Genomic DNA, 25108 nt, shown 5'->3' with positions numbered 1-25108 from the left:
AATAATAAATGTATAAAGTTTTTTTACGTTAAAATCTTCGTTGACCCTCTTGGTATTCGTCAGTGTCATCTTTGTTGTATTTCTCAACTCAAATCTGTCAGTAAGTATGTAAGTATGTGTAAATTTGGGCAGTTAATCTGTTTTTTTTTACACGCCCGTGTGGTATTTCTTATACGTTTGAAGATGCATTACCAGCGAAATAAGGAGTCAGATCCATGGCTGTGTAAAAGGCAGTGTAAAACAAGCCAATACAGGCAGCCAGGTTTTCTTGCATCATAAACCCAAAGAACCAATCCTACCAACTCATGGGTGTGGCTTTCAAACTGCAGCATTGGAAAGAGAAACAGGGACTAATTGTATATTCTTAGAACTGTGCACCGAGCGAAGGTGTAGAATTGCAGAAGGCGTAGAGCTACACATAAGCCATTTTAAAGGCATTAGGGTATTATTCATGGAAATGAATAGTAAATATATAATTCTGATGAAGAGAGATTATGTTGGGCGTTAATTAATGACTGTGCACATGCCAATTAAGTACCAAACTAGATGTCATTATTACTGTTACACTGATATAAACACACCCAGCATCTACTCCATGTTCCAACACATTTTTAACTTACACAAAATACAGTATAAATCATATTTATTCACTGCAATAATCCATATATATATATATATATATAATTTTAGGACAATAATGCCATCTTAAGGTTTGGTCAAGCTTTTATTTTTATATGATACAGACTTTGTGTGAATTACTTATTAATTTAAGTCCAGTGAAGGGTCATGTTTTTTTAACATCAAAATATAAACTGAAGATATAAAAAAAAAAATACTGAGAGAATCAAATGCTGAATGCAACAGCACAGAAAAAGTTATTGATTTATTTCACAGTTTCTTTGCATTTTCCACAGTAATTTCAGAGCAAGTACATGTTAAAGAATATTTGTGAGCAATTACATAAATCAGATGTAATAACATTTAAAGCCTCTTGAAAGGAATAAAGGAATAAACTGGAATATAATTAGAGGAATAAACAGAGGAATATTATTCAGGAAAAACATATAATAGAATAAGCATTATTATATATATAGAATAGCATTATAGAATAAGTACAAGTTTAAAAATCTTAATGCTGGTGAATGGGGCCATATCATAAATTAACAATGTATTTTACTGTTTATTTAACAGGGCAGGGGCGGCACGGTGGTGCAGCTGGTAGTGTCGCAGTCACACAGCTCCAGGGGCCTGGAGGTTGTGGGTTTGATTCCAGCTCCGGGTGACTGTCTGTGAGGAGTTGGTGTGTTCTCCCCGTGTCCGCGTGGGTTTCCTCCGGCTGCTCCGGTTTCCTCCCACAGTCCAAAAACACACGTTGCAAGTGGATTGGCGACTCGAAAGTGTCCGTAGGTGTGAATGTATGTGTCTGTGTTGCCCTGTGAAGGACTGGCGTCCCCTCCAGGGTGTATTCCCGCCTTGCGCCCGATGATTCCAGGTAGGCTCTGGAGCCCCGCGACCCTAAATTGGATAAGCGGTTACAGATAATGGATGGATGGATTAACAGGGCAAAATGAATAATGTATGATAACAAACGCTATACAAACACAATGGCATGCCCTGAGTTAGCTTACAGATCACTTTTACTTATCCACAGTAAAATTGTAATCTGTTTATCTTGACCGCTCCTCCCAGTGGGAGGCTAATGGGATGTTGGCCTCCTCTGAAAACAGAGACTGTACCACTCACTCATTTCCACCAAATACACGCTTAAATGTTAAAGTTGCAGCTGTTTTTATTGTTCACTTTTTTATTACTTAAAGTTTCATTCATTCATTCATTATCTGTAACCGCTTATCCAATTCAGGGTCGCGGTGGGTCCAGAGCCTACCTGGAATCATTGGACTTAAAGTTTCAGCTGTTTTTTAAGAAAAAATATTTATTACTATTTAAAGGTTTGAGTGGTAATTTGTTTATTAAATCAAGGGCTTTCTGTTTGTTCTGATGTGAAATGGATCTTTGTAGGGAAATTACTCATTTACATTTCATACATACAGTGTTGGTGACGGGAAACTTTGGTTACAATGTCTTTAACAAAACTGTAGTCATTTTAGTAGGGTAACCAGACATCCTCTTTTTTAGACTTAAAAAATGTCCGGGCGGAATTTCACAAACGTCCTGGATTTTGTTTTTCTAGAGCTTACATAGAACTTCGAGAAGTTTCATTCACAAACTAGTCCCGCCCTCCCCTACTCCGATTGGTTCGCTTGAGTGAGAAAGGGGGCGTGGTGTAGCCTAAAATCTTCTGATTGGACGGTCTGACTGTAGACCTACTGTTATTGGTCGATAACCTTCTCTGTAAACATTTAATTGGTCAGTCAGCCGAAACGAAAGCCCCCCCCCCCCCCTCCTTCAAAACTGCCAGTGAACTTTTACGTTGTATGCTAATATTAAAACAGCGGTAATTCTATAAAGTATTAAATGCAGTATTTTGAAAGCACTTCAATAAACACAAATTAGGTCATATTTCACTCAGCTAGGATCTCACTCTTAACTAGTAAAAAATGCTTCAGAGATGCGGCTAATACTTATTTGTTCCCATGTCATATAGTGACGTATCTGAGGTTTTTAAAGGCATCATGTGTTTCAGACGTCTGGTTCCTATCACCACCGTGGTGAAATATTTTGGAGTATTTCACATCAGACAACTCAGAAAGACTTTGTTTACATTTTAATCCCTTAAAGTATGCGCAAACTGGTTCACATTTTTGAACAAGAAAATAACAACTGTACACATCATGGATGATCTGGGGATATAATGACTATCACAGACAATCAGCAGCCAACACAATCAAGCAATTAATCCTAATAACTGTGTTTCTATCAGAATTACCATGGAGTACAGCTTCTGTATATTTCTGTATCACTCCAAGTCTGAATGAATGCTCTAGTGGGTTGCATAATTACATAACACCATTAGCTGCTATCAAAACCACTGCAGCATGTAGATATATTAACCCAGAGGCTAGTGCTCGTGTCTCCTTCATGCTTAGTCATGCTTTGAGGGTCCTGGCAGGACCACAGACGGTTTTCTTGGCACGTGTTTGGATACATACGGCTCAATCAGCTGTCGTCTGAGTCTATTTGGACGTTGGTCTTACAGTGTGTGTGTGTGTGTGGCAGAGTGCCTGAGTGTGTAGGCCTACATCTTAACATCTTATTGGCATCTAAGCCCCTGCTGGATCCTCAGCTTCTGTGTATGAGAGCAAATCCAATGTTCCTTCATTAGGGGACGTTTGTGGAGGTGTTCTGCTGTAGAACATTTTAGAAAAAAAAAAAACAAGATCTTAAAAATTTCTTGGCCTGGAATAGTTCTATGTAAATATTTTGGTTTTTTTTTTTTTTTTTTTTACACCACATAGAGGTTATTTATAGAGCAATGGTTTTATATTCCTGCTTAATCAAATATGTTTTCTCAGAGGTTTGACAAGAAATGCTCAGAAGACATGCAGAGAGACTAAGTTGTTCTCAGTGGTGGTTGTGGATGTGTCCAAAATGTTTACGCCTCTAATAGCTCCTTCAGAGTCATTAAAAGCACTGCTCAGAACTACACTGCACGAGTCATTGTTTTGAAAGAGTTGCAGAGAGGTTCACAAGCGATTTATGTTTGGATTCAGCACTGTTATAATTTATACAACTTTATAAAATGTTTTGTTAATTTTATGCACATTCTGAAAACCAGTTACTGCTTTATTTATTTATTTTTTAATTGTGGCATGTTGCTGCTAAAAGTAGAGTCACTGTCACTTGCTGTCTTCCAGGAAAACAGTCCCTGTGACTGGATTGGTTTCGTCCCACAGTCCAAAAACACATGGTAGGCCTGTGTGAAATTGTCCAGGTGTGAGTGTGTGAGTGACTGGTTGTCTGTGATGGACTAGTGCCCCGTCCAGGGTGTGTTCCTGCCATGCACCCAATGATTCCATGAAGTGGTTTCAGAAATTTGATGAATGTTTTTTGTTGGATTTAACTTGATATACGGGAAGCATGGTGGTGCAGCAGGTAGATTCGCATTCACACAGCTCCAGGGACCTGGTGGGTGTGGGTTCGAGTCCCGCTCCGGGTGACTGTCTGTGAGGAGTGTGGTGTGTTCTCCCTGTGTCTGCATGGGTTTCCTCCGGGTGACTGTCTGTGAGCAGTGTGGTGTGCTCTCTCTGTGTCAGCGTGGGTTTCCTCCGGGTGACTGTCTGTGAGGAGTGTGGTGTGTTCTCCCTGTGTCTGCGTGGGTTTCCTCTGGGTGCTCCGGTTTCCTCCCACGCTCCAAAAACACATTGGTAGGTGGATTGGAGACTCAAAGTGTTCGTAGGTGTGAATGTGTGAGTGAATGTGTTGCCCTGTGAAGGACTGACGCCCCCTCCAGGGTGTATTCAAACCTTGCGCCCAATGATTCCAGGTAGGGTCAGGACCCACCGCAACCCTGAACTGGATAAGTGCTTACAGACAATGAATGAATGTGCCAGTTTGCATCAGTTGCTTGGGAGCAATTAATACAATATATTGTGTTTGATAAAGAAATGGACTGCACCCAGTTAGCCACAGGCAGAGGATAAATAATGGTTTTATAATAAATGGTAAAACAAAACTGTAGATTAGGCCTGTACTGACTGTGTGCTGGATTTAAAGCAGATTTCCACCTGCAGTCCTCCATCTGCTGGGTCTTAAATATGACGGAGCCTGGTTTCTCCTCCTGCCAGAGGTGTGATTACATGCCTAATGTCATTACAAGCATCTGCTGAGTGACTCCTATTTATGTCTACACAAACTCTCCACTCCGAACACTGCATTTCCTTTATCTGCCCTCTCTGTGGGTGGTTATATGTGCGCAAAAACACCACTGAGAACTTCAGCTGAAACTGCACTATGCTGTTATACTACACAACACAGGTAAGCCAAGCCAAGCCTTGTGTTATGTAATGAGATGTGGTGTGTGTGAGTGTATGTGTGTGTTGTAATATAGACAAGTGCAATAACTACTCAGTATTTAAAAAAATGTGAAGCAATATTTTAATGTCAGTCTTTGTCTGAGTGTGTTTTCTTATTTTAAAGGTTTGTAGTCCACTGCCGTTTTGCTACAGCTAAAGTGTTCTGATGCTAACTTTCACATTTTTAAACATATGCTATTCTCACATTCCCAGGTCTCTCAGACACATTCAAAGAAGTGAATTGAGTGCTAAATGTCTTTAGTAACAGATACACATCTTTCCAGACCCATACTGAGTTGTCTTTTCACAGTGGATGGATGGAGAGAAACCCCTGTCGAGATTAACTTCCCCGGTCCCTGAAAGACAATAGCTTTTAAGTTTTTTGATTGCTTTTATCTGAGGGGTTGTTTTTGCTGGTCAGGTGATTAGATCATGATTGTTAGGAGACCTATTTACTCTAGGTTTCCCCTTTCTCTTGCAAGTGTATTTACTTGTAGAAATACCCCCTGAAAAATGAGTAACATAGCAATAGCTGCTTTGACGTGAAATTAAACAAACTTACCTCGTTACTTGATCACGGCTTAAAACATTTTGGCCAAAATGAGAATCACATCTTCTAAGTTGAACAGATATGAGCGGACACACTGGGACAAGCCCTTATTTGGCCATTTTCTAGATCTAGGTTGTGTACTAAAGCAGATTTTGTCTTTTTGTTTACAGGTCATTTCCAAATTGCAGCTTAAATATGTGCTTTGGGAGAGATTACACATTTGCTGAAATTGGGTCAGAGCAGTGTTCAGTTCTGCGGTCTTTTTGTGGACAGCTCATGTTTTCAGGACCTCTGTCCATGATTGTGTCTGGAACTTTCTTTGGTGTACACGGTCACAAGTTTTGACATTTTTCTTGGCACAGTGAAAAACGTGTATTATACAATATATAGGCAATATATGGATATGAATTTACCTTGATCAGAAAAAACATTAAAGTTTTATTAGCATATAGATCTTCTTTGCTGGGGCGGCACCGTGGTGCAGCAGGTAGGTGTCGCAGTCACACAGCTCCAGGGACCTGGAGGTTGTGGGTTCTAGTCCCGCTCCAGGTGACTATCTGTGAGGAGTGTGGTGTGTTCTCCCTGTGTCTGCATGGGTTTCCTCCGAGTGACTGTCTGTGAGGAGTGTGGTGTGTTCTCCCTGTGTCTGCGTGGGTTTCCTCCGGGTGATTGTCTGTGAAGAGTGTGGTGTGTTCTCCCTGTGTCTGCGTGGGTTTCCTCCCACAGTCCAAAAACACACGTTGGTAGGTGGTATGTGTCCGTAGGTGTGTGTGTGTTGCCCTGTGAAGGACTGGCGCCCCCTCCAGGGTGTATTCCCGCCTTGCGCTCAATGATTCCAGGTAGGCTCTGGACCCACCGCGACCCTGAACTGAATAAGGGTTACAGACAATGAATGAATGAATGAATCTTCTTTGCTGTTTTACAATTACAGATTGTAGCCCTGCTATTGCTCTGCGTACCTTGTTCATCCCCTTTTCACCCTGTTTTTCAATGGTCAGGACCCCCCAGAGGATCACCACAGAGCAGGTGGTGGATCAACACACTGATGGAATATTAGTGTGGCTTGCCCTAGTATAATCAGACACAGCATGTGTATGCAAGTATTCTGCCAATGCATAGATTTGATCACATTAATTTTGTATTTCCACTTCTTGAAGGTGATTTCACCAAACATGGTACAAAGGAATCCCATGACAGGTATCATTTTTTAATTTTTCATTGTTTCATGAACGAGTGTCTGTCACCAATGGTGTTGAAAACGTAGGAGAACTAAAGCGCTATAAATAAGCAAAGGTTTTATTTTGTTGGAAAAAAGCAGTCTCTGACGCAGAGCACCAACAGATGATGGACAACCAGGATGATCTCATTCAGCCACAGAAACCATCCAACCCTGTGCTAGAATCCCCCAGCCACAGAGGCCTGCATCGAGAGCTCCTCATCAGCCACAGATGGTGAGTTATTAGTAGTCCATTAAACCTTGTGCATTCATGGCTCATACAAGAGTTATTATGGAGTAATAGTGTAAGATCATAGTAACACAAGGGAAAAGGTGTAGGGAAAAAGATAGTGTTCTGTTTACCTTTGGAGAAGTTCAGAACCTGGTCTGAGCCTGGGGTCCAAAGGGTCAATCCCAGGGATAAGGGAGAGCTTCTTACCCGGGGCATGAACTTTGCACTGCACCAATGTGAGCCATAGCTGTTCTGAGCTGCTTTAGATGTAGATAAACGGGGCAGTGAGGCAGCACTAGCTGAGTTTGTTGAGTTCACTGGGTAAAAACGGCAATGAAAACCAATCTGTAAAAAAAAAAAAAAACTGTTTAAATACCTTCTGTGCGCTCCTTCCTTCAGTATTTTTTTAAAAATATTTTAGATTGCTGTTTGAGAAAAAAATATTTAAGAATAAAACCCCCATATATTTCTTACAGCAACAAATATTTGTATAGAAGTGTATCAGTGTCATTTACACCTTTAAATATAAAACACGCCCCTTCCAAGTCACGGCCTGCAGATGAAGAGGGGGTGATAATTAAGTGACAGTTGTCACCCAGATGAATAGATTTCCCATTAAAGAAATAATAAGATCATGAAAAGCTGCTGTTCCATACAGAAGCGTAAATCCTCATCTCTGTCACCAGTTTCTGATAAAACGGTACGATGTGTGAGAAACATTCATGAATAAAAACAGAGGGGGGGTTTGCTGCTTTAAGGGGTTTGCTTCACGGAGAGAAGTCAGAGCTGCAGAAGGTGATGGAGCAGAGGAGGATTGAGCAACACAGAGAGAGCGAGCTGGCCCTGAGACCCGCGACTGACTTAGAGCTGGAACTTCGCAAGAGGCGACAAAGACTGCTGGCCGTACGTAAACCATTTATAAGGAGTTTTTAGAAACTTGAGAAGTGATCAAACACAAGAATTATGAAATTATAATATGGGAATATAATTATAATGCCATAAAAGTAAAAGAAAAACAAAGAGCTGTGTATCTTTACCTTGTGCAACCTTCTGTTGTGGACTCATATGAGATCTTGCTCTATCCTCAGTATGAGCTGGAGGAGCAGAAGAGAAGAGAGGATCAGAGGAACATTCCTGAATTTGTGCGTGTGAAAGACAACCTAAGACGTGTCCGAGTATTGGGCAATTAACCTCACATTACCATTGCTTTTGTACATTACTTACAATCATCTGGGACTTTAATAAAGTTGATTTATTTGGAGATTCCTTCTGGAGTGCATTTGTCAGGAGCAAACATGAAAGCACTGGCTTGAGTACACGTCATAATAAATAAGACTTGACAGGCTGTATCATGTAACAAAAACGTTTAATAAATCGACAGAGGTATAATCCACTGCTCGGTAATGACGTTTGAAGGTGCTGTTAACAGGGCACACTGGAATAAAGCTTTTACACTGAACAGCTATTTCAGAGCGTCTCCGTTTGCCAGGCAAAGCGGCTTAGACCGAATTCAATTAATATACAAGATGGCCTGCTCATTTTTGTGGAGTGCGCTTTCACATTTAGAAGAACTCTACGGGGACCCAATGGAATCCAAAAGCATTTGTCGTCAGTGTGAAGAACAGACAGCATCTGGGAGGACATTCAGGAGAGAAACAAGGTGGAGGGAAGAGGGCATACAGCAGCCAAATGACTTCTCTCCAAGGCCTTTTATGATAACACAGCATTGTACAATCAGTCAAACAACAAGTTCACGTTCTGAGTAGCTTACGCAATAAAAATGGATTCCAAAAATAAATCTTCCACGGAATGTTAACTTAGAAAACGCTCCCAAAAAAAGGGTCCACAAGCTGCTGGTGGGTCAAGCACGGACAACGCTGATAAATAAATAAATAAATAAATAGCAACACAACATCAGGGAGTCAGGGGATGCCGTCTTTGCGCTGGCAGCACTGCGAGGGAGGCACACTCCAGTCGTAAATGTACGACAGGCGGAGCTTCACTTCCTCTTTGCACAGGTGTCCGTCCCTCTGCAGAGTCTGGTGCTTCTCTAGCATGTCCTCCAAGCTCTGCTTGTGTGTGACCAGGTATTTGTTGCTGCACCCCCTCGACTTGTATTCGGTGTCGAACCGTGGGTCGTGCAGGCGCTTCACGTCAACGGGGGCCAGCCACGCGCCCAGGGAAACGTCTTCGCTCTGCCAGATCTTCAGGAAAGCAGCATTTAAGTGTATGTAGTGAACCAGGTCTCCTGAAAGCACATAGCCACCGCCCAAGGCATACGGTAAGTAAAAGTCACATAACTCCCACGCACTCTCCTTCCATTTTCCGGCTGCTTTGACACGCCCCCGTCCTGAGAAGAAGCCCCAGTAGAGGCGACTGGGCTCTTTGGCCTTCAGTTCCTCCTTGAGAATGTCCACGCGGGCAAACGTGTCATCGTCCGCCTTCAGGACGAACTTGAAGTCCACCTTCTGGTCCAGCCAGGAGTACATGTGAATGAGCTTTCTGGTCAGATTCTCATAGGAGTCGCGGAGGTCCGGGAGCAGGAGGAGATCGTGGTGCCGCAGCTGCTCCGTGCTCAGGTTCTGCATGTCCTCAGCCGAAAGGCCCTCAGTGCCAATTACGAATAACGGCAGGACGTCTGTGTCCATTTTAGCCAGCCAGGTGCTGCGGATGATGCTGCGCCGCTCTGTGTACTTGGGCCCTGTGGTGATGAGGATCACCAGGAAAGCAGAAAGCTCCTTGGCACGTGAAGAAGCCAGTGGACGATTGTGATGCTCTTCCGGCCGTGGTGCTCTGCCCGGAGAGTCGGCAGGCTTCAGCGTCTCTGAGGTGCATTTGGCGAGGAAGAGGAGAACCATGGCAAAGAAGCAGAGGACGCCGAGAGCCAGGGCCGTCTTGTGGCGGCACACAAGGCGGATGATATTCATGATGACACAGCTGGAAAAAAGAAGATAGTTGGAAGAAAGTAAGTAATGTTAAGGCACACTAAGTCTGTTGTCAAAAATTAAGACATTAATGTACTATTACTTTGAGTGTAGGTGGGGTATTCAATGTCAGAATTAGAATTATTCATTCATTCATTGTCTGTAAGCACTTATCTAGTTCAGGGTCGCGGTGGGTCCAGAGACTACCCGGAATCACTGGGTGTAAGCACCAGTCCTTCACAGGGAGACACACACACTCACACCTACGGACACATTTGAGTCGCCAATCCACCTTCCAACGTGTAATTTTGGAGTGTGGGAGGAAACCGGAGCACCCGGAGGAAACCGGAGCACCCGGAGGAAACCCACGCAGACACAGTGAGAACACACCACACTCCTCACAGACAGTCACCCGGAGGAAACCCACGCAGACACAGGGAGAACACACCACACTCCTCACAGACAGTCACCCGGAGGAAACCCACGCAGACACAGAGAGAACACACCACACTCCTCACAGACAGTCACCTGGAGGAAACCCACACAGACACAGGGAGAACACACCACACTCCTCACAGACACTTACCTGGAGGAAACCCACGCGGACACAGGGAGAACACACCACACTCCTCACAGACAGTCACCCGGAGGAAACCCACACAGACACAGGGAGAACACACCACACTCCTCACAGACAGTCACTTGGAGGAAACCCACGCAGACACAGAGAGAACACACCACACTCCTCACAGACAGTCACCCAGAGGAAACCCACGCAGACACAGGGAGAACACACCACACTCCTCACAAACAGTCACCTGGAGCGGGACTCGAACCCACACCCTCCAGGTCCCTGGAGCTGTGTGACAGCGACACCACGGTGCCGCCCCAGAATTCAAATTAAAATCTTTTTATTTGCCAAGTATCTAGAGTTCAAGAAATTCATCATTTGCAGGTCTCAGCAAACTCACTTTTAGTAGAGTCATTATTTCTGGATGCATCCTCCCAACTGTAATTATGTATGACTCATTTTGACTACGTACACATGTACTTATGATAATGTGTTTTGATTATGTATACATAATCGTATGATAATGTATGTCTTTTTATTTACCTCAGATAAACAAATTATTAAGTGCTTTTGGAAATGAATGAAGTGCACTGCAGTGATTTTAAACAAAACCCTTCAGGCTAAAGTACCCTTCAGTAGCGACAGGAATGAAACCTTTCTGAGGCTGTGTACTAGTACATTTAAAAAGAAAACAAGTTTGACATCAGATGTAACCGTGTCATTAATGAGGTACTCACTAAACAAAGAAAGCTGCTGCCTTTATAACTTACTTCTGCTATTGGTCTTCTGTAACAGTAAAGTACAATGAGCTGCCCCACGAGGTTTACCGGAACGAGTTTTAACGGGTAAAAGATAGAGTATAGTGCAGGATATAGTAATTTTACCTTGCTGACAGTGGCTGCAGTACTTGATGAAGGCAGTTATTTTCTTTGCTGCATTGTTAGCTTTTCTGGCTACACTCAGCTCCGAGGAGCTAAAGGGAAATAAAACCGTTAGACGAGTACAACAGCATGGGAAGAATGACCGTTAGAAAAAAACAAACCGCTATTTTAAATAGACAGTAAAACGCTGGAATTGACTTTAACACAGAACGGCAGGATTTTTCCCGTCGTCATTGCCTTTTCCAAAAGACTCTACTCTGACAGTAGGGCTCGGTCTCAAATGGCGTCCTGTTCCCTATTCCCTACTCCCTCTGTGAAGTGAACTAAGGGAAGGTCGTAAAATAACAGCATATATCAATATAATGAACCAGTTTCTAAATATGAACTTTTCAGATGTTATAACGAAGGGAAAGAACATCTTAAAAATTTAGTTAAAAATAACAAAATGTTGAGTACAGCAATTTAGATGTTACTGTAAACAAACGACTGTCATTCCAGTCAGTCATTCGCCCAGAGCTGGATAGAGGACGTTACTGGTTCATGACTTAAGAAACCAACAGAATTTTAATATTTGAATAATAACGGCTTCGTATTAGATTCACGAGATTCACTTGGTTACAAAAACCGTTATTTCGTTGCCTACATAGTGCACAATCAGAGGGTGTAGCGAGACAATTGATACTGAGCCAGAAGCTCTAGGATTGTGATGACGCAGGCAAGTGAGCTGGCATAGCGCCGAATAAAGCGCCTCCTAGTGGAGAGAGGCGGCTAATTCACTTATTTAGCATTCACTTGAACACCAGCTCTAGTGCTTCATCACGCCTTGCACCTGTTAGGAATTCCATTTGACTGAAGCTTTTTATTTCTCTCTGATTTCAGGAAAGATCTAAAATGTATAATATAATTGCTTTTGTCTTTTTAAGCTTTTAATTTTTATTTATTTACATTAATCTGAATTCAATAAGGGAGTGAAAATGTAAAGTTGGCACTAGGCCTAAGCACTTAAAAAATAAGCATTTAAAAATAAAAGAAGAAGACAAAAAAAGTGTAATTGTGTTGTTTATTGGATGGTATTACAACAGAGGTGTTCTGATGTACTTCTCATAATTTACAAAACGCATACAGTACTTTTGCGGTCGATGAGAAAATGTACTCTTGACTTCAAAAACCTGCCAAACATGGAGAAAGAGTGAAAGAAGGTCAAGGCACATCATCTTATTGAGAGCAGAACAAGTAAGACCATGTAGTTAGGCCAGTGTGCTTTTGAGCAAACGATCTGCAATGAAAACGAACCAGTGCTTGGTCACAATCTCACCACATAACGCCACCTGCTTTCCTTAACTTAATCATGAGAATACAAGCATATGACATCAGCGAAACAAAAGAAATGCTCAAAAGCGCACCAACACAGAGCCCTGGATTCTGACAGGTCATTATTTTTGTGTTAGTTCATTTTGCAAAAACACGTTCTACTCCTAACAGCATCGAAAGAACCTCATCACATCAGTTCAGCAAAGGGATCGACAGATGGAGTTGTTGTTATCCAGACGCCTTACGCGATTTATGTGTGAGAAGACGAAAGGCAAGGGAAATCTCTAGTCAGTACATATTCATTGGCTTTGACATGATCACAGTTTGTAAGCTTTTTTTTTTTCAGAGGAATTAATCGACTTCAACAAGATTTAAAACAACTCTAGACAGAAACAATAAATCATTTGAAAGCTATCATTTTCACGTTCAGCACAACATACGTCCTACAATCCTACCTTGCCTTTGATTTAACTAACACTTACGTCTCGACTTAAATAGTGGTGCCTCAAGGGCCCCGTACATACTCTTGATTTTTTTTTTTTTGTTGTTTTCCTTTTCAGTCACTTCAATACGCATCTTCCAGTAAAGTAAAACCAGACACGACGGAACATAATTTAAAAACGATAAAAAAGGGTACTAAACATAAAAGACACAATCAAACGACGACTACAGGGGGTCAAAAGTGGATTACAGGGTTAGTGTGGAACTTGTAGTAGTACTAAAAGAACTACAGGGGGGTCGTGCTGTACCAGGATCCAGCTGTCCCTTTGTGTCAGCTTTTCAATAGTGTTTTTTCTATTGCTAAAGTACGTCTTTTTTTTCTCAACACCACACTTCACCACATTTCTCGTGCTAGGAAAATAAACTTAACCCTAACAAATAAGAGGACTCTTATTTTTTTTTTTTTCCAGAGGAAGGTTACAAACTGAGACCGGTAAAATATAATATTTCTAAATATCAACCTTAAAAAAAAAAAAAATTCTAAAATAGTTCAATTAAATAAGGTAATAGCAGTTAATGTTGCAGCAGTTTCAATGGCAAGTCTATGAGGGTGTGGTCCTATCTGGGTTACTACGCCTCCGTCACTTCTCTACTATGTGCCTCAAATGTACGGATACTGAGTAACTCTCCTAGGACTGAGCTGATAGCCACCGTAGGCTGCACTTCCTCTAGTGCTGCTGGTGTTTGTGCCAACGTAAGGGTGGGCGGGGAAATGCTGCTGGTAGTGGGCCGGCAATCCATGGACCACGCCACCCACCGAGTCTTTAGGGAGAAGACTGGCTGCATAGTGACTGGTGGGCGGGACGTGGATGGAAGGGGAGGAGCCTTGGATGAGCAGCTGCTCCATGGTGTGGGAGGCAGAGGCGAGCGCTGCAGAGGCCGGGTACGTGTACAGGCTCGAGGCGCTGGTGAAGGGCAGGGCCTCCTGGAGGCGGTACTGCGAAGAGGAAGGCGGGTAGGTCTGCTGCCGTCGCAGCGTCGAGCCACTAGTGTGGTCTTGAGATGAAGAGACCGTGGTCTGTGTAAAGATACCATTATTATTAGTGTAAATATTTCACTACTACTATGATATTGGCACTACTAAAGGAGTTTGTGTACTCACCTGGCTGAGGTTGAGTGGTTGGGACCTGCTGGGCTCCTGGCGACTGAAGCTCTCCCCTGAGCTGCACGGCTGCCGCGTGGCTGCCCTCTTAGGTTTGATGTAGGAACTTTGCAGGACTCCTAAATACATTATAACAGATTTAATAAGAAATGTGCACAACAACAAAAAGCTATGACACCCGAACACAATCTTAGTGATGTAAGCTTTGCTCCCTTTACTGCAAGATGACTGGGGAACTAGTTGTAACTTTGTTCTCTAGGGCACTCACCTGTTGCTACTTTGGCCAGTGCTGAGCTTTCCCCAGGCTGGGTTTTCACTGAGGGAGCAACAACCGCCAAGGACTTTGCCAGGCGTGAGGGATGAGCTGCCACACCGTTCCTGGGCAGAGGGGTCAGGGGACTAGCAGTGGAGGAGTCCGAGTCATGGACTGTCACACAGCTGATAACATTGGCTCTCTGACTGGGTCCAGAGCTATCCAAACCAAACAGTAATACAACAAGCAAAGTGAGATTCCATTATCTCTGTCCAAAAGTCTTAATCCACTACTCTCCCTAGAATTGTCTAGGAGGTGACCTCACCTGGCAGGGTGGAACTTCCTCTCATCTTCATCATCAGAGTCACTGTGGATGGTGATGACACTAACAGCAGGGCTGGGTGTGTCTGAGATGACGATTGGCTGAGAGAGGGCAGCAGTGGTGTAAGATGTGCCGACCAATCCACTGCAGGGACAGAAAGAAACAAAAATGCAAGCTTGAGGAATTTGTAAAATAACAACACACCCAGCCTTGCATTCATTACGACTGATAAATGATTGTTTTTCTTTTTTTAGCTTTTACGACAACCACAAAATGGGGGAGAAGAGTAGTACCTGCTGTTGTCCAGGCAGCGAGCCCGGTTTCTCTTGCTCTGTGATGATCGGGTTGCCCCAGAAGCTCCTTTGGACTGAGTGGAGTCAAAAATGTGAGGGTTCTGCTGGAGAACTGTACTGTGAGACGCCCTGGAGAGACAATCAAATGACATAACATCATCAAATAACTCCAACTTGGCTTATGACATAAATGTGTGATAGAAATGACCTGAGCTGACTACAAACACTTTCCAGGTTTCATATTTACATCACAAAACAAAATGGTACCACTTTAGAATAAGACTACATTTAAAGACTAAGCACCAACTCTATGAAAGTGTCAAACAAATAAATACAGTGGAATTTGAGTTCCTAACTTGTGTTTATTGATAGTCAGAAACCATGTTATTTACTAATTCAAGGAATAAGGTTTAAAAGACTTTTGATTTTAAAGCAAAATTAAGCTGCTATTTTCATTTTAATTCATACTTATATATGTCAGTCACTAAAATAATGTGAAATACTCATGGAGGTCCATTAAGTGGTGCTTAGCTTTTAAAGGTTTACAATCTGTATATTAATGGTTATTAATTAGGTTGTGAATACATCAAAAAACATTAATAGTTATTTATAACACACAGATCGAATAGAGGCCTGTTATTTCCCAAATAGGTAATGCACATCCATCTACACTGTTAAATCTCTTCCCCATCAGAAATATTAAGTCTGTCTGCTTCAGCACGTGTTAATAAGTTTAACAATTTAATCAGAAAATTGAATCAATCAACCACTGATAGAACATCTTTGTAGACACTGATGATAATGTGGCGCACACCTTTGTTTATGATACTATTCTCTGGTCTTATTCTTTATCTTGGCATTTGCAGTAAGTTCTCTGAGACTCAGTATTAGACAAAAACATGCCACTGTTGCTCTTTCTATCTCTGTATTAGAAATAATTTTTAATGATCTATAAGGTGTTTGTAACCTTTATAAGTGTAGTATCATTTTAAAGTGGTACCAAACAAGTGATTTATAAACTAAAGGTCATTTTCCATAGGTCTGTCCACCTCCTACTGCTACGCCTACCTCCAGTTGGGCGTCTGCTGTGTTGAGCTGTCTGAGAGGATGGTCTCCAGTGGTGATTCTGTGATAGTCTGGGCTGTGCCTGTGCCATGAAGGGTCATTCCTGGCACCTGCTGCCAGGCAGGGGGGAGAAGGATCTGCTGAGCACCCGTCTGCCATGCCTGCTGAAAGGGCACAAAGAAAAACATGCTCAAGCTAACAGATTTAACAATTTGCAATTAAAATGGGCAATGTTACTTATTCCACTGCCTCAAAATAAGCAGTGCATGGTGTCATTGTGTTACTGATTGTAAATCTCTGCAAGAGAAACTGTATGTGTTGGGAACAACAAATCATAAAGAATAGTTACCGTACAATCACACACTAATGACCAATGGAACAAGACATAGCACATAGTATGACTGACAGTCCCTTAACCCGCATGCTGACGGAACACAGACAGCCTGAGCATGACTACTAAGAGTAAAAGCACAGCCCAAAGTCAACAATCCACATCTGCACAAAATCCAGCCTTTCAGTTCTGAAAAATAAATAACAGTTCCAAGCTTTGCATAAGCGCATCCGCGTGTTTATGATAGTTTTCAAGCCAAGACCAACACGCCGTGCAAAAACCTTCCACAAGCATTTAATAACAAAAGGAGATGGGATGAGGGGAGCAGGTGGTCAAAGTCCAGCAACCTGTTGAGAGGAGCATTAGCGGTTAACACTTTAGAAAAGGAATAAAAAGGACAACTTCGCATAGTAAGCAATCTAGTCGAGGAAAAAAAAAAAAAGAAAAAGAAGAGCCATTGTTACAATGGCAGGGCAGAAACATGGCCAGACGACCTGTGGACAGACAGAGCAATGTCCTTGAGCTGTGGACGAGGTGAGCTTCCTCCCCTGAGAGAAGAACTAGAAGAGAAGGAAAACAGGGGATGGGGGAAGGGGCACAAAACAACAAGAAGCTGCAAGCAGGCAAACGGGCGAGTCAGCACATGCGTTCCATGCCTGGAGCAGACCTGCATGAAGAGAGAACGAGAGAGAGAGAGATGTAGGAAAGGGGCAGGAAATCTGGAAAAAAATAGGTAACAGCACAGAACAGAAAAAGAAATGGAGAAAAAAATATTACACACAGAAATCAGAGTAAATGACAGACGTGCTGAAAAAGAAAAAAAAGGAAAAATAGAGACAAAATATTAATAAAACAATGAGAACATACAAAAATAAATAAATAAAGGAAAATACATTGGAAGAACAGAAAAAGAAGCGGAGGCATGAAAGATGAGTTAGTGTTAGTGGTAGACTTCCAGGTGGGTGGCTCTTTACCAGCACGGTGGCTGTCTGCTCCAGCAGGGAAGGCCTTCCTGCCCCGCAGCCCAGTGCGAGGGGCAGAGAGTACTGAGACGGCACGCCCGGTGCATGGGGATGCAATGTGGCCACCATCAGCGGCGTACAGGAGCCCTATGGAGGTTTAGTCATGGGAGAGGGGAGGGCAAAAGGCATGGCCATGTTAGAGAAAGGTCCCTTTCAGAATGAAGAGTACAAGGCTGTGATTTCATGTGCCATTGAGCAGCACACGTCACTGTTGGGACATGCACGGTCTTGTGGACGTTTTGGAAAGATGCAGGGTCTCCTCCTTCCTCCCTGCCACCTCAATTTATCATCGAATCATCACGTTCCAGACCCTTCCATATATCAGATCAGCATTTGTGCTGACAGAGGGTGACACAGACAGTCTTACCTGTGTCAGCATTCCTGGTTGAATCTGGAGAGACTGGGTATTCTGGTTCTGCTGGACTACAGGAACACCATTCTCCATTCGGACCGGGTAGCTGGAGGACTTGCTGGAGGATGGAAGCCCTTTAGGAAAATAAATACAATTAATATAAAAACAAAATACAACACAAAAAATGCGAACTCAGTTGAACTCAATGCTTAAACTTCTAAAATTAAACACACACATTGTTTAATTGTCTCCTTACCTTGTATAGTGGTGGGGGGGCAGACGATGAGGGTCTGCTGGAAGGGCTCGGTTTGGGCACACAGCTGAGGGGGGCGGCTCTGCAGGGGGATGCTGGGCTGGGCCAGGCCAGGAATGTTTATTGTGGCCTGCTGATAAAGGGCTGGTTGGTAGTTGATGAGAGGCACTGCTCCTCCACCAGAGGGAACCTAAAAAAAATAGACAACAGATCCTCAGATTAAGTCAACCATCTCTGCGTCAGCTCTGATTTTAGCAGCCTACAGTGTTCAGCCAGCGTACACAGAAGGAACTATCAGATCCCAAATGAGCATGTGATTTGCACCTGGTTGTTCTGGTTAAGCTGACTGCTGAAGGTGACCGTCAGGTTGCCCGCAGTGCCAGGAACAGTATTAGCAGCAAAAAGAGCCTTCCCATTGTCATAGCTACCGCCCCTCCGCTTACACAGCTCCATGTTCTGGAAGCACGACTTCACACTGAAACAAGGATGAACATTCAGACCAGGGCTGTCCAAACATTTTGTCTTTTACCAATATATTATTAATATATCCTGATTTAAACCATTAAGCCTAGCCTTTCACTATACTAACATTGATCAATAACCGTATGCACTGCAATTTTGCTGTATGGAAACCAGCTGGTAACATCTTACAGCAACCAAAGAAACGCCACTCCTTGTCCTTACTGTGAGCTGTGAGGAAAGTCCAGCAGATGGCCCATGGTGACGAAGGGGTGGGCAAATGTCTTGGTGGGGGTGATTCTCTTATCAGCGTCCAGCCGGAGCATCCTCTTCAGCAGGTCGATGAACTCTCGCCGGTCGGCCTTCTCTGCCAGCATGTCAGTTCCCTCCAAGTGGGAGGATAAGTTGACCTGAAATAAGGTTCAGCGAGAGGCCATTGAGAGGAAATGATGATTAGATTGCAGCACATACACACGAATCGTGATCAGGAAAGACAGATAAAGCCGTTTGCGGGGGATGTTTTCTTTAAATACCTGCATCATGTCATCCAGGCAGTTAAATATGTACTTTCGTGCTTCTTTGGACTTGATGCCCATTTCAGCCTCATGCTCTGCTGGAGTCTGTTAAAAATGTATTTTACATATTGTTAAGAACATTTCAAAAACCGCTCAGCAGGAAAATTAGTTTCACTTAAAATTCTATGTCTAATGTCTTAAGATTTGAGGTAATAAGCACTTTGATGTTACACAGCTACAAATAACTAGCTACTGCATGAGAATGCATAGAAATTGCATGCGATTCCTCAAGAGAAGCTTAAAAGTTAAAATTCATTCATTCATCCATTATCTGTAACCGCTTATCCAGTTCAGGGTCGTGGTGGGTCCAGAGCCTACATGGAATCATTGGGCGCAAGGTGGGAATACACCCTGGAGGGGGCGCCAGTCCTTCACAGGGCAACACAGACACAAACACCAACAGACACTTTGGAGTCACCAATCCACCTGCCAACGTGTTTTTGGACCGTGGGAGGAAACCCACGGGGACACGGGGAGAACACACTAACTCCTCACAGACAGTCACCCGGAGCGGGAATCGAACCCACAACCTCCAGGTCCCTGGAGCTGTGTGACTGCGACACTACCTGCTGCGCCACCGTGCCGCCCTAAAAGTTAAAATGTAGAATTAAATTTTACTACACTTCCTACCTTCAACCTCCAGAGTGGATAACTAGAGTCAGGCCCTCTGTGGAAGAAACGGGAAGTCTTTGTACCAGCACTAAGCAAATACTCAGCCGGCAAACCCTGGGTCTGAGAAATGTACCGGATCTGAAGAAACAAAAATAAATGCAAAATTCAGTATTTTCTGCACACGGTCTTTAAGCTAATTATTTGTACAAATCCCTGACTTCACGAGAATAATGTTAAGAATAGGTGATCTGACCTGATCATATTCAGATGCCCCAGGATAAAGTGGCCATCCAAGGAAGAGTTCCGCAATCACACAACCCAGCGACCACATGTCAATGGCTTCACAAAATGGCAGGCCAAGAATGATCTCAGGAGCTCTACAGTTGGAAAAACCATTAGGGAGGAACATTAACTACAATATTATAAATTATATAATAATAGTCTTAATACACAGCAACATTAGTACAGTCTAATGTCCCAATATCCTCATTTTTACCCCATATTCAAGCCTTGCAGACTGATTTTCCCCTCACCTGTAGTAGCGAGACTGCAGGTAGGTGGAGCACACAGCTTTGGAGACATGACTGGCCGATCCAAAATCTATCACTTTGACGCGGTAAGGCTGTCTGGTGGGGTCTACCAGCATGATATTTTCCGGCTTTAGGTCTGCATGGATCAGGCCAAGGCTCTTGAGCTTCATCAGGGCTGTGGCTACCTGCTGCAGGATTGGGCGGATGTGGCGCAGTGGCAGAGGGCTAAATTTGCTGTGCTTCAGGAAGTCATAGAGGTTCTGCTCCAGCATCTCGAACACCAAGCATGTGTGGCCCTTATGCTGAAAACACTCATACGACCGCACAAAGTTGTACTCATCTGCATTCTCTGCGCTGAGCCGGTTCAATATGCTCACCTGGAAGAGTAAAGGTTGATAAAACTGAATTAATAATACTAGAGGAAATGGTAGTGATTTAGCACAAGTGTCATCCATGCAACATATTTAGAAATCAGTAATGACTTGATATTGAAAGTAGGGCTGAAACAAACACTTTTTTTCTTTTGCAGACAATGCTAATTATGGAACAATGAAAGCCAAACCACTCTATGGTCATTCTGACAGATCGCAATACACTGAAAAAGAGTTGAGGGGAAGATTTGGCTTCTACTGTTACACTGCACCATAAAAGAAGAAATTGCTTCATGAACACATGGTATTTTAAATAGAGGAAGTGCAGCCAAATACATGGTCTTCATTAAACTTACAGTTAAATACAGCTTTAGATTAATAAAGTGTAGAAATAACCAATAACCATTTTTGTAGCTGTAAATATCAGGCATTCATAAATATAACAAAAGCTGTTTCCTCCATGATAACTTTTCCCAATCCTCTGAACTATCCACTAGACTTTTCAGTCATTTTTCTGTAATTGTAAAATTGTACTGCGCTTCTGTCATGAGTTGAGCTACGAGCAAGGAAAGCACAAAAACACGCAGCGCATAAGTAACACAGAAACAGCACAAGAAAACGCTTCTGCACAAGCACAGACTTAACAATCTCAAAACAACTAACCTCTATCTGGCCTTGACGTGCATACGAAGGATGATTCTTCAAGATTTTGATGGCCACTATTTCATTGGTGCCCCTTTTCCAGCATTTGGCCACTTGCCCGAAGGTGCCACGGCCAAGAAACTCCAGCACTTCATAGCTGCTGGAGACAGAGCAGAGGATTTCATGCTGGACCAGCTGATAGTCCCCTTCACAGTTGGAGCTGCTGCTCTTGGTGGTGGGTGCCGAGTGGGGGAAGGACTGGGTCGTGTTGCCCCCGGCAGCTCTGGCTGAATAGGCGGGGGCTGAAAGCTCCTCTAAGATCTGTACACTCCCGCTACCACTGCCTCCGGACCGGTCTACGTCCTCATTCTTTCTCTTCACGCCATACCTCTGGCCTCTGGAAGCATGAGACTCAATGGCACGGCGGGCAGAGCTCTGCGGAGCACCCCCGGTACTGTCGGCCGCTCTGACCACCACCTGGCAGCGTGAAGCGGGCGGGAAGACCAAGCCAGATGCACTAAATGGGAGTGTAGGAGGAGGGTTGAAACCATAGGCCTGGCCCACAGATCCGTAGGCCTCACCGGAGGCTTCCCACGCACAACTCTCCACCTTCATCTTTTTTACCCGGCAGAAGGCACTGGAAGACACGGAGGGAGGAGAGAAGACTTGCAGCTGGGAGGCCATGCCTGGGAATCAAATTGGCAAAAAAGGTTTTCAGAAGCTGCATCCCATTTGGTTGAAGCACTGAAATGTGTACAAAATAATAAGCTAACAGAAAAGCTGAGTAGTTCCGCATAGCATTAAACAGCAGATGTGCACACTATATACTACAACTCATTAATTGGATTTGTGCATTGTATTTATCAGGTGGTGTGTAGCTGGCTGGTGATTTTCTCACTTAAAGAGAAATACAAAATTCTTACATTTAAAATTAATACCCAATACCCAAAGCCCAATATAGCAACAAATACTACGCACAAAGTACTATTTTTTGCCTCTTGCTTCTAGGAATAAAATGTACTCTCCTGAAATTTCACTTGAGAAAATGCCAAGTTTCTGGATTTAAACAAGCTGTTTTTATAATTAAAAATGATCTTTTAGACCATTTGTCAAAGTGGAAGGCACAAAAAAAGTATTGCCATGGGGTGCAGCAAGGCAAATTAGATCCTTTCGGCATGTGACTTGTAATAGTTCTACTGTAAACGAGATTTGTGATTTTGTTTTGTTCAATTAGAAGTGGAGTCTGGAAGCAAATGCGGGTGGGTGTGCTGGAGTGGGGGGTGGGGATCGAACATATTTTCATCTAGGGGGGGGCACTGCAGAAACTTTGAGACCCACTGGTTTTGTACTTTGTACTTAATATTCATAATTACTATTAATTTCATCTATTGTGAAAAATGATCTAGACATTGGTTTGAAACCTGTTTCCTTTTCAGTATATTAAACACAATATTCTAAATTCAAAACACAAAATCAATTTCTTATATTTTCTTTTATCTTCTTATATTTGTTAAGATCTGTACAAACTGTTTCCTGTTCTTGGACTCAAAGAGAAGATCTGATCTTTACATTAATATTCAGTAAAAATACTTTGCGTTTTCAGCGTCAGCTCTTAGAAGGAAAATCTATAGGTAGATTTAATGCCCTTTAAGCTTTGTTTAGTGCCAAATATGTAGAAAAATATAGTCTCATATATGATAGTTTTACTTAATTTACCAAAAATCTGTGAAACGTATGAGAGAAAGAATTAAATGTAGCTACTGGACTAAACGTTTGCCTCACGTCATACGTAAACTACATGTTTGTGCTGTTGAGCAATAAAAACAACACTCTGCAAATTCTCTCACGCCATGTGAGATATGGAAAGCAATTCCTAGCAAAACGTCGACAGTGAAGAAAATTCAATAGCTTTAGGTGACTTCTTAGAAGAGAACATTCACTATCTACATTTCTTGTACATGACATTCCGTATAACTTTACACGTAGCTTCAAGTGTTTACAGTAGACACCAAATTACTCCACCCATTTCTAAAAGAGTCAATAATCTACCTTTCTCTTCGTCAACATCCGTCAATATTTCAAAGGGCAGTTTAAAAAAACTGAGTTAATGTGATAAAGCGATATGTAATGGATCGTTAGCCCGTCTCGCTTTTACATTCACCACACAGGGCTGAGCAGCGCCACGGCTAACTCCAATAACAGGGTCTAAATACCCTTAAACGGTAACATATGCATTAATAAAACATTAAAGGACGAATCAGATCAATAAATAATAGGTTTATCCGTGTTGTCTCAATACCTGAGTCCGTTAGTCCTCGTTTCGTGAGCCAGTTCGGAGAGATTTAAATCCCGCAGCTCTCTCGGATTAGGCCTTCATTGTTAGCAGCTAGCTGGCCCGCAGCAACAGCCTGAAAACATAGCTGGATAAATGCTAAAATACACACTCATCAGCCTTGAACAGCAGCTAGATGGTCTCTTATTTTAATCCTCGCCTTTTCATCTCTAAAATAGAAAGAAATAACTTTAAAATTCCGCGTAAAACGGCTGAGCTCCTCTCACCGGAACATCCCGAGACTGATTATCAGCTGCTCGAGTCAGCCTTCCTGTCCCGATTCTTCAGAGAATCGAGTCAATCGGAGTTGACTCCATCCAGCCTAATCACACGAACCGATACCAAAGTGTCTTTGAATGGGATTGGGGCGGGGGCTTCTTTGGAGATGCTACGCAGCATTTAAATTAGGGTCCTAGATTAAAATAACACTACTATTACTACTACTACTACTACTACAACTAATAATAATAATAATAATAATCATAAATCTCAGCTTTATATATCTACAAGAAAATTTCCAGAAATAAAATGTAATCAGTCATTTACAGTGTATTGAAGAAGACATCTAAATTGATCACCTTTATATAATGTGTGCCTTACAATTGATTAGATTATTTAGAATTAGTTTACTGTTATTATTGTTTTTGTACACATCCACAAATGTGCAGCATGTTTTATTGCTGTAGTATTTTCCCACATTCCAAAAACATATGTTGGTGTATTGTCTGTGAGAAACTGTTCACAGGTGTGTGTGTGAGAGAGAGAGAGAGAGAGAGAGAGAGAGAGAGAGTGAGAGATAAGGTGAGTGTGTGATGCCCTTCAACTGGTACCCTGTTCAAGGTGAGTTTCTGCCATGCACCCAATGATTCCAGTTAGGCCCTGGACCCCATGATCAAGATAAAGAGGTTAAAGAAGATGAATGAATGAACAAAATGAATGAACATATTCAAAATGTAAAGGGCTTGTTAGATGTGATGAACTTAAATACTCAATGAAGATGACAGGTACAGTGTGGCCTCACAATTTTGGAAAGTAGCAAGTCAGAATGAGTTTGTGTTTATGGCTCCTGACACCGTATGTAATGCACTGCTTAGGTTATAAATATTAAATGCAGAGTCGTGCAGCTTATGGGTGAGTAATAACGTTGTCATTGTATGGACTAAGCCATACTGTAGTACATTACACAGCGATTCGTTTAAGAGTCAACTAAAGCTGACTAGGAGCTTGAAATAGATTGTGAACAATTGACTCACGATTCAATACATAGAAACGAGTTGTTTAAAAGAATCGGCTCACCGAGCTTCCCATCACTTCTTCTGTAACGTGAACTGCGAGGAATGTTATGCAAGGACCGGAATAGGAAAATACCGGCGTGTGCAGCTCAATGAGGATGTTTACTCGTTTCTCCGGGGAAATTCTGCCCCGTGTTTGTGTC

The 25108-nt window shown here is 42.6% G+C and overlaps 3 protein-coding genes across 6 annotated transcripts; 1 reads left to right on the top strand and 2 right to left on the bottom strand.

Annotated features, from left to right (window-relative positions):
- Positions 1 to 52: 52 nt before the first annotated feature.
- si:ch211-160o17.6 (protein FAM107B) lies at positions 53 to 8200 on the top strand. Its single transcript, XM_066670806.1, has 5 exons — positions 53 to 100; positions 6681 to 6720; positions 6839 to 6974; positions 7730 to 7874; positions 8060 to 8200. Exons 2-5 carry the CDS (start codon positions 6696 to 6698, stop codon positions 8159 to 8161), a joined length of 408 nt encoding a protein of 135 aa, XP_066526903.1. The 5' UTR covers positions 53 to 100; positions 6681 to 6695; the 3' UTR covers positions 8162 to 8200.
- Positions 8201 to 8325: 125 nt separating this feature from the next.
- On the bottom strand, positions 8326 to 11809 carry b3galt6 (UDP-Gal:betaGal beta 1,3-galactosyltransferase polypeptide 6). Its single transcript, XM_066672235.1, has 2 exons — positions 11351 to 11809; positions 8326 to 9908 (listed from the first exon to the last, which is right to left on the bottom strand). Exon 2 carries the CDS (start codon positions 9896 to 9898, stop codon positions 8894 to 8896), a length of 1005 nt encoding a protein of 334 aa, XP_066528332.1. The 5' UTR covers positions 9899 to 9908; positions 11351 to 11809; the 3' UTR covers positions 8326 to 8893.
- A 596-nt stretch (positions 11810 to 12405) lies between these two features.
- Positions 12406 to 24034, bottom strand: hipk1b (homeodomain interacting protein kinase 1b). 4 transcript variants are annotated; one of them, XM_066670701.1, is made up of 18 exons: positions 23901 to 24034; positions 23641 to 23749; positions 21363 to 22027; positions 20332 to 20705; positions 20052 to 20175; positions 19817 to 19936; positions 19145 to 19231; positions 18837 to 19021; positions 18477 to 18627; positions 18156 to 18342; positions 17915 to 18033; positions 17500 to 17634; positions 16198 to 16355; positions 15130 to 15258; positions 14840 to 14980; positions 14530 to 14732; positions 14262 to 14380; positions 12406 to 14177 (listed from the first exon to the last, which is right to left on the bottom strand). In XM_066670701.1, exons 3-18 carry the CDS (start codon positions 22023 to 22025, stop codon positions 13761 to 13763), a joined length of 3312 nt encoding a protein of 1103 aa, XP_066526798.1. In that variant the 5' UTR covers positions 22026 to 22027; positions 23641 to 23749; positions 23901 to 24034; the 3' UTR covers positions 12406 to 13760. The 4 variants fall into 4 exon arrangements, with proteins under 4 accessions (XP_066526798.1, XP_066526797.1, XP_066526799.1 ...); XM_066670700.1 differs by having other exon boundaries at positions 23641 to 23956; XM_066670702.1 differs by lacking the exon at positions 17500 to 17634 and having other exon boundaries at positions 16198 to 16358; positions 23641 to 23955.
- Between the last annotated feature and the right edge of the window lie 1074 nt (positions 24035 to 25108).

The sequence above is a fragment of the Hoplias malabaricus genome, chromosome 5, assembly GCF_029633855.1.
Source record: "Hoplias malabaricus isolate fHopMal1 chromosome 5, fHopMal1.hap1, whole genome shotgun sequence".
NCBI classification, from domain to species: Eukaryota; Metazoa; Chordata; class Actinopteri; order Characiformes; family Erythrinidae; genus Hoplias; species Hoplias malabaricus.
This window is presented reverse-complemented; position numbering and strand designations above follow the sequence as displayed.